At 52.4% G+C, this 9195-nt stretch overlaps 1 protein-coding gene across 1 annotated transcript; it reads right to left on the bottom strand.

Annotated features, from left to right (window-relative positions):
- Nucleotides 1–1290: 1290 nt before the first annotated feature.
- On the bottom strand, nucleotides 1291–7804 carry DHRS2 (dehydrogenase/reductase 2). Its single transcript, XM_047074614.1, has 8 exons — nucleotides 7665–7804; nucleotides 7319–7496; nucleotides 6684–6785; nucleotides 3711–3781; nucleotides 2597–2645; nucleotides 1957–2091; nucleotides 1690–1704; nucleotides 1291–1443 (listed from the first exon to the last, which is right to left on the bottom strand). Exons 1-8 carry the CDS (start codon nucleotides 7802–7804, stop codon nucleotides 1291–1293), a joined length of 843 nt encoding a protein of 280 aa, XP_046930570.1.
- Between the last annotated feature and the right edge of the window lie 1391 nt (nucleotides 7805–9195).

Raw genomic sequence — 9195 nt, 5'->3', positions numbered from 1 at the left:
TATTTTTTAACATGTTTGTTGCTTATTGTACCCCTCCGCCACGAGAGTGTAAGCTCTGTAGGGAAATGATCCTTGTTTTGTTCACAGTCACCCCCTGAGTTCCTAGAACGGTGCCTGGTAGGGAGTGGTGCTTTGGCACTAAATTCATTGAATGAATGAATGAATGAATACATTCTGCCTTATTTTAAACCCCTGTTTTCCTACCACAATGAAGGAACTTGAGGGAGGTTGGGTCTTTTTTATATTTATGTTCTCCAGGTTGTGTGGTCCAATGTACAAGGTAGGGATAAATAAAGCTTTTAATAGAATCAGTCTCAAGACAAAGACCCATGCCCAAGAGGTCCAGAGAGGGGGCGGTGGTGAGGGGCTTCGGTGAGGTGAAGGCTGGTGGGCAGGGTGGAAGCCTTGTCTCAGGCCCTCACTTAGGCACCCCTTATGGATGGCAAGAGAGGAAGAGAGGCGTTCTCAGTGCCACTGTTCCTCCCCAACTCTGCTGAGCCTTGGACATGTACACAAAGTAGGATGGTGCCCATGAACATGACTCAGGACAATAAAAAGAACCTTTTCCAAGAGGAGACAACCTTAAGAAGAACTTCACACTGACTTCTCTCTTTTGTCTGAATTAGAAGTTCTTAACCTGGAATCGTATGCAAGATTTGGTGGGACCTTTTTCTTTGGGTCTCAAAGGCCTGTATGGCCCAGAAAACATTAAGAACCGCTAGCCTGGAGAATCCCGACGGGAGTTCCAGAATTCTCCCACTCCCTCCTGCCACTCCCGCTACTCCCACCAGCCTGCTCAGAGAATGGAGCAGAGCCTGCTGTGAACACTCACTGACCACCACCATGGGTCTGTGAACGCGCTCAGGCAGAAGTCAGGTGACAGGAGAGGCCTGTCCTCAGCCTCATTCCCCTTGGCTCTGCCCTTACCAGGCGTTTCCAGGCTCGAGGATAAATTTGAGTTTATTTTGGGGAAAAAAAATGTTTAAAGCACAAGAGGCAGAGAGAAGAAGCCAGCATACATCAGGGGCCTGCTGCCAGAGGAGTCTCTGTTCCTTTCCCTTACGGTTCCTCCAAAGTGCCAGCCCCATGAACTCAGTCAGCTCCACAGCCCCACACCAGAACCCACATGTTAGTCGAATCACAGCAGCTAAATCAACAATAGTCACGCAGATGAGAATACTGGGGGTCCTTCCTCGAGCCTGGCACAAACAAGCCCCCAGCTTTATTGTCTGGCAGAGCTTCAGACCTTCATGAGCCCCAGGCTCCTAGGCCCAGACCCCCTTAGCTCCATCAGAGACGAGAGGAGAAGCCGGCCACCGCGATGTTCTCGCCGGTGATGTAGCTGGCGTCTGGAGAGCACAGGAAGGACACAAGTCCTGCGCAGTCCTCAGGCTGCCCAATCCTGGACAGAAGGAGGACAGAACACATGTCAATGATCTCAGACTCTGGTTTTGCTGCTCTGGTGGGAGTGGACTCCAAGAGGGGACAGGGTGGACCCGGCAGGGCTACTTGCATCCTCCAGGGCTCTGCAGAAACCAGACTTCAGCTAAAGGAATGACCAGTGCCCAGGGAGGGGTCAGCTAGTGAGATAGTCCAGCCCCTCCTCCCCAACTGTACCCAGATTACTGAAGTTCCAAACCCAACTTGCCTCTGCACTTTGTGATCTTCCTTGAAGTTGTTCCAGAAAACCTCATTCTTGTACACCTGGGCAAAGAGAAAACATGAAAGAGTCAGTGCTAGCTAAAACAAGGAGATGAGCAAGGACCAAGGTGATCCCATAGCAGATTTGCCTTTCTCAGGGGAGAGGGACTGAGTCATGGCTGAATTCAGAGGACAGCAAGGACCTCAGCTGTTAAGGATGCTGATCTGAGGCTCCAGTCACTCCTTCATCACTTAGTCATTGGGGAGGTTTCGCCAAGCCAGGCTGAGAAATGGAGGACATGCCCCAGTCCTCACCACTTTGCTGAAGTCAGTCTTGATTACTCCTGGAACCAGGCAGTTCACCCGGATGCCCTTGGGGGCCAGCTCCAATGACAGTGTCCTGGTGAGGCTCAGCAGGGCCGTCTTACTGATGTTGTAGGGACCCAGCTCCTGGGAAGGGAATCAAGATAGTGATTAGGATATTGGGAAGCAGGGGCACCTGGGCGGCTCAGTCGGTTAAGTGTCCGACTCTTGGCTTCGGCTCAGGTCATGATCTCATGGTTCATGGGTTTGAGCCCCACATCGGGGCCTGTGCTGACAGTGCAGAACCTGCTTGGGATTCTCTCTCTCTTCCCCTCCCACACTGTCTCTCTCAAAATGAATAAGTAAACTTAAAAAAAATTTTTTTAAAGGATATAGGGAAGCAGAGGAACACATCAGTTGGATTTCTCTCCTACAGATGATCCCACCCTGGCCCAAGCACAGAACTCAGACACACTCTCCCCAGCCTGGTCTGAGAACAGAAGCTGGATCTGAGGGACCCAGCAGCCACATGGGCATCAGCTCAGCCTAGGGCAGCAGGAGTAAAGTGTGGGTCTATCCCAAACGTTGTCCCTGTGGCGTTGTGGGGACCCCTTCCCCTAATCCTACCAGGAGCACATAAGCAACAACTCACCACATGTGGTACATATGCTGAAATGGAGGAGACCAGGATGACCGCCCCACTCCTGAGAGGAAACAGACACAGGGGAGACAGGAAACCAATAACTTACCACGGACTTAGGTGCCACTATTATTTTTAAAAGATAAAAATTTATAATTATAACATTTTAATGATTATAGTCATTGAATAATGCAGTCCTCACAACAGCCATACAGTTCCTGTTATTATCCCCATTTTCCAGCTGAGCAAACAGAGGCTCAGCAGGGCTTAGCAACAGAGCCAATAAGTGGCAGAGCTGGGACTCCAACCCTATCTCTCTCTGACCCAATGTCTCTACTTCAAACCATTACACTCTTCTGCCTATCCCTGGGGTAGTGAAGAACAGACAGCCAGGTGCTTGGGAAAGGGGGCAGAGTGGCCTTGGTGACAGTGAATGCCTATCAATGGGCGGCCTCTGACAAGTAGATGGGGCCGGAAGAGACAAGAAATGAGAGTCAGGAATTTTTCCTTCTATCCAAGACAGTCCCCAGGCCAGTTCCTGAAGGGTATGTCTGCATGGAGGACATACTGGAGGAGTAGCTACATGCTGAGGGAGGTGGTGGCCCAAGTCCCGAACCTCAGACCCCTGAGACTATGTGTGGAGTGCAGTCAGATATGCAGGACCTAGAACAGGTCCTGCCTAGAACAGCAGGCTCCCTGGAGACTGAGAAGCAGGGAGTGAGGAGGGGCGTGGGATGGACCTCTCCCTGCTGGGAGCAAAGGGGCAGACCCTGTCCCAGACTGTAAGCTGGTGAAAAGGCATTGTCCAGCTGTGAGAGAATCAGAGTAGGTGAGGGTGAAAATGACCTGCCCAAGGCTAAGGAGCTAAAAGAACAGCCCTTTCCCAAACATGGTGATGTCAAGGCCAACGAGAGCATGCCTGAGCCCCTGGACATCACCCTCATCATACAGCCACTAGAATTAGAAACCATAGCTGTACAAAAGGTGAGGCAGAACAGAGGGAGGGGGATGTGGAGGCCTCAGGGACACCTCTTTTGTCCTCCCCTCCCGGCTATGGCCTCATGTTCTCTAGACTCAATTCATGCCCTGGCTCCCCACCAGTCCCCACCCCCACCCTGCAACCTACCCCCTCTTCTCCATGTGGGGCAGCAGCTGGCTCAGCATCAGGGCCGGGGCCTTCACATTCACTTCCAGGATCTGAAGTCAGAGCAGAGGCATGGTGGAGGGCAGAGACACATAGTCAGCCCTCAGCCCAGGACCTGTTCTCATAAGACACATGGGGTCCTAGAATTTGTGCGGTAAACCCAGATATGTGCAGATCTGAGATCAGTTCCCCTTCTGATCAGGACAAGAGGTGCTTCCCACTTGCTAATGGTTTAACAGGCAGGCAGGCTAAGTGACAGGCCTGTGAGCAGAGCCCTGAAAATGTGAATTGTTCAGGACTGGGGTGAAGGAAGGCAACGTTCAGGCCTTTTAAAGAAACTGGACTATGTTCTGGTTGTGTAGACAGAAGCTATAAGCAGAGGCCACTGGAAAAAGACTGAAAGTAGAACAGATGGAGGGAATGTAGGTGCTGGGAGCAAAGGAGATTTCTGGAAGAGTTGTCTTTGTCTGTGTTTTTACTTGTTTATGTCCTTGTCTTGTCCCAATAGAATTAAAGGCGTACTCACAATGCAACAGCATAAAACAAATCAAATAGGTATTATGTGTGAAGAAATGGAGAACAGTAAAAAATAAGTGTAGAAAAATAAGAAAAAGCAAGAGTAAGGTTGGTGCCCACAGTTCACAGCATGTGGTAAGGACTGAACATTAGTCTATTATTCGTTCACAAAAATGCAAGCTGTGAGGGCCTACATGCATGCCAGTTTATTGCAAACTTGGCTCCAAGCTTTCCTGCGGCCACCACAAAGAGGGAGACACAACAGAGAATTGCCATTCTGGGAGGTGGGTGCCCACGCTGGGCCTGCCTGCAGCTAAAACCTGGATCTGGGCTCAGACTTAAGCGTCCCTGACCCTCTGTCTGGGAACTCTGTCTGGTGGCACTGGGGACAGAGGAAAAGTATGAGAAGAGCCGACAGGGAAAGATGCAGAAACTGGGCTGGGGGCTAGGCCAGAGTACCAGTTGGGACTAACATGGGAGCAGGATCCCTCCTGTGGGGCACCACCTCGAGTGAGGTCAGTGCGTCTATGTCTCTAGGGAGTGAGGCTGCACATCTGCAATTCCTTCCCACGTTTTCATCCCACACCCAACCACCCCATTGGATGTGGGCAGGAGAAATGCTTCAATGGAGAGCTGCTGAGGCCAGTGTGATGACAAGTTGCCAGTGTTGGGGATGACCCCCAAGACTGTAAGAAGTGGCTCAGATGTCTAAAGGGGGGACCAGCATGAAATCCCCAATAAGAAGGAATTGAGGGTTAGACTAAGGGTATTCCTGGTCATTCTCTGTTCGAAACAGACCCCTGCCACTCCACCGATGTCTGCCCTAAGCTCCACGTATGTCAGGCTGGGTGATGAGGCTGGGTGATGGGCTCAGACAAGGCCACTCCTAGACTTGGCAACCAAACATGAGCCAAGGAAAAGTTACAGCCCCTCCCGGGCTGAAGAGGACTGCCCTCTTAGAAAATCGGGTAGAGTATCTCTGAGTGCCTCGAAGTCCTGAGTATAGACTGTGGGCCTGAGAAGGATGGGTGCTGGAGAGTCCTCAGGCAGGAGAAGGGTGGAGGAGAGGCGGTGGAATGGGAGATGGGAGATTTCCCAACCAGCTGGAGAAAACGGGGGTCTGCCTGGGGAGGCGCTCAAACCGGCCCAGGGATAAGGTGAACAAGAAGGAACTCCCAGGACACCTGCTGAAAACCGCATGCAGATAGAGCAGCAGGTCAATGTCACACCCGTTTTGTAACCATTTCACCTCTGAGGTGGTGGCGGATGTGACTGGAGATGACTCCTGCCCAGTGGGGCAGACGGCTTGTGGACTAGCAAGACCTTGGAAAACAGGGTAGCGGCAGAGAAAGTAAGGCTGGGCGGTGGGCAAGTGCGCTCGGCTTCAGGAGAGAAGATTTGAAACGGGTTCTGAGAAAAAGAGAGTCATGATCCCATGACCTAAGACACTATAAGGGAGTATGACTCAGGAGGGTTAGGAGATGGTCAGCCATGCAGTCCCAGCCATCTAATCACAAATGGTCGTTCGGCAGCATCAGGAATCTGAGGAGCCTGGGGAGGCTGCTAGCAGCGGCTGCAGGGAGCTCAGATTTCAGGCCATCTTTGAGGATGGAGGAAAGGGCAAGCCGCCAAGGGCAGATGCACAGGAGAGGTGGCTCGAGAACGATGTCTACAGAGCGCGGATTGCTGGGGAAGGCAGAAGGGAATGCTCTGGCCAGTGCTTGGTAGGGAGGGGGGTGCTAACAAGGTGATTTCATTGCAGTTCGTCTTGTCTGACAGACTCAGGAACCAAAGACAGGAGTGAATGGAACAGAAGTCATAGGATAACAAGGCCCAAAATGGACCTCAAGACATTTTGCAAGGCCTCTTCTGGACCCTGTGGCTCAGGTGGCAGGATCATTAGGTGGACGCGGTGGGTTGGAATGTCTGAGCTCATAGGATGCCAGTGGCCAGGCCCAGGCCTGACAGATGTAGCAGGTTCATCTGAGGGACAGTAAGGAAGCCTCATCTAGGAAGGGTGAAGAAAGAATCTCAGCGGCAGGTACAGGTCACCAAAAAGGAGCAAAATCACCAAAAAAAAAAAAAAAAGGAAAATATATCTGCTGTTGACAAAGAGCAGAGACCTTACTATTCTTGACTCTTACCAAAAGCAGAGACCTACCCCCACAGCTGTAAAGCTAGAGCCTGGAACCGTGCCTGGCACATAGCAAACCCTCAGTAAATATTTGCTAAATGAATAAATGCAAAAAGGATGGTAAGAGAAAAGATGGCAGAAAGAATGTAGGAAGCCACTTTAAAAACACACAAATTGGAAAGGAGCACCACAGCACACTCCAGGGGACAAGTGGTCAGTGCCTGTTTTTACAGTAACTTTGGGAGGGGGGGCTCAACCAGGGAGCGCTTCAGACCCTCTGCCAGCTCCCCCCAGCGGCCTCTCACCTTGTCCCACACCTGCTCACTGGCCCCCAGGGTGCTTCCCACCAGCGGGTTGACACCTGCACTGCACACCAGGAAGTCGAGACCCCCACAGTGCTCCACGACCTGGGGGAAAGAGTGACGTGAAGGGCATAAGTGTGGAGATGGCCCGAGGAGGCCTCACCCGCCCGGCACTGCTGCCAGGTGCACAGGGCATTGAGACAACACTTGCTAATTAGATACTGTCTCAACCAGGAATGGTCACAAAGCCAGTGTGAGAACCAAACACTGGTGAAGGCAATGCCCTAGGTAGGCCCAAGGACGGGCTCTGCAGAGCTGAGGGCCTCAGGAGAGGAAGGTCTGTCTTCTCCAGGAATCCGTCTACATACCCGGGATGGGGAATCCCTTTAGATTCCTCCTCAACCACAGTTCTCCAGGTGGGGGTGGGGGTGAGGGTCCTTTCACGAACGAGCCACTTTCCAGAAAGCCAGCGTGAACAATGAGGTCTACCCGCTTAGACCATGAACAATCCTGGTTTCAAGACTGTTGCAGGGCCTCCCAACCCCGATCCGGGTGTCTGCCCCACCCAGGGCTGAGCAAAGTGGGAAAGGCTCTGTGTACTCTCCTCCCTATGTCCTTCCACCCCTGTGGCCCCTCACCGTGGCCACCAGTCGCTCCCGGTCCTCGGCCTTCCCCACGTGGCACACGGTGCCCACCACGCTCAGCCCCTCCCCCTGCAGCGCCGCCACTGCCCGGTCTACGTTCTGCTGCTTCCGGCTGCTGACCACCACGTGGGCCCCGTCCCGGGCCAGGCGCCTGGCGATGGCAAAGCCGATCCTGTGGCAGAAATGGAGGGAACAAGACAGCCTCAGCCTCTTGCCACCGTGGTCCCTCGACCCACGGAAACCAATAAGGCTGTGTCCTAATCTACAACCCTGAGGTCTCTCTGTGGAAGCGAAAATCCTTGTGAGGGGTCAAGACCCATAGGGCAATCAGGGCACTTACCCATCAGTGGACCCCGTGACCACGGCCACCTGATTGGCCAGGATGCCCTTTTGGCCTATCCCCCTGCTGGTCATGCGCACAGAGAGTCCAGCACAGGAACGGAACAAGCCTCTGTGGATGCAGGGCACTGTTGGGAGCATGGAGGCCAGTTCCTGTCTCTGCTTCCTGCTGAACTTGGCCCTGGAGGAGAGAATCAACTTCAACTATCACTGATGCCATTAGTGAGCGTGATGGCAATCTACCTCCAGCTCCTTCAGACAGACAAGGCCAGCAGCAGAGAGCCAGAGAGAGTCGAGCTAGTCAGGGTGAATTTCAAACACGTGAGCCTCAGGTCAGGCAAACTCTGTGAAAATTCTCTATTTATAAAACAGGCAAATTAGAGTGTGAGACCCACCATTCAGCAGACAGGGTTATCTTCCCATTCATTCCACGACCAAGCACTGAGCACTTGCAACATGCCAGAGAAAGTAGACCAAGGTTCTGAGCGCCTGCATAACGTCCTCACCAGGCCGTGCTGAAGTGAAGCTAATTGCATAGAGGCTGTGAGGAGCCTGAGACAGACAAGGCAGCCCCACACCAGGCTGCAGGGTGCAGACCCATGCCCTCAGGACACCCTCAGGAAGGAAAGGGGTAGGCCTTTCGAAAGTGTGGGTAGGGGTAGGTCTGCACAAGTGTGAAGGCAGGGTGAGGACCTGGCGTGGGAGACTCACATATGCAGACACTGTCTATGAACTGGAAATACAGGAGAGATGCTTGTGTAGGGGATCCTCTTTCGCCAAGACCCCAAATTTCCCAGCTCCACATCAATGTGAGCCCAGAGGCTCCTGCCTCCCCCCAGTGTGAGATTCCCATTTGCCTGCCCAGGAGCCCTGTGGGGTCCCGAATCTAGGAGTGTGATCTGTTTCCTGCGGAGGCGGGAGGGAAGGAATGGTTGGAGAAAAGGGTCACTGAGGATACACAGCGACTCGGGATGTACTTTTCATGTAAGATAGTGCCAGGAAGCTGAAGAGATGCAGTCTCTGGCAGCTTGGACTGCAGGGGCCATCAGACACGCACTTTCAGGAGATTCTGGTGTGGGCTGACCGTCTGCAGACCCTCATCTGTTCCAGACCTGCCTTGGCCACTCTAACACCAAGGGACTCCTTGTTACTAAGCAACCCCTGCCATACCTACTGCATCTCCCTTGTTCCTTAGCAACCAACCTTTACATAACCCAGTTCCCTCCAGTTAGGGGTCCTTATCTACAATAACAAATGAATGGGTGCTGCTCAGGAATTAGGGAGAAATTTCAGATTAAATATCAGTCTGTATCAGTGCCATAATGAAGGTAACCAAATGCTCTGCTTTAAGAGAGACAGCCTTGGTGTCAAATTTATGTCTCTTCGGATACTGTATTTCCAAAGACACCCTTTGCAGGTCCTTGACCTCCTCTCCTTTTTGTCCTGGCTGCTGTCATTCTCTTCTCTCTCACATGCTCTCTCTTTTCTGCAAGGTCATACCTACAGCCTTTCCATTCCAGAGGATGAGGGGT

Source organism: Lynx rufus, unplaced genomic scaffold (assembly GCF_022079265.1).
Source record: "Lynx rufus isolate CCGP_SWC_20201006 ecotype Redwood Valley unplaced genomic scaffold, mLynRuf1.p SCAF_13, whole genome shotgun sequence".
Taxonomy (NCBI): domain Eukaryota; kingdom Metazoa; phylum Chordata; class Mammalia; order Carnivora; family Felidae; genus Lynx; species Lynx rufus.
Note: the sequence above shows the minus strand (reverse complement) of the source record. Positions and strands in the feature narration are given on the sequence as shown.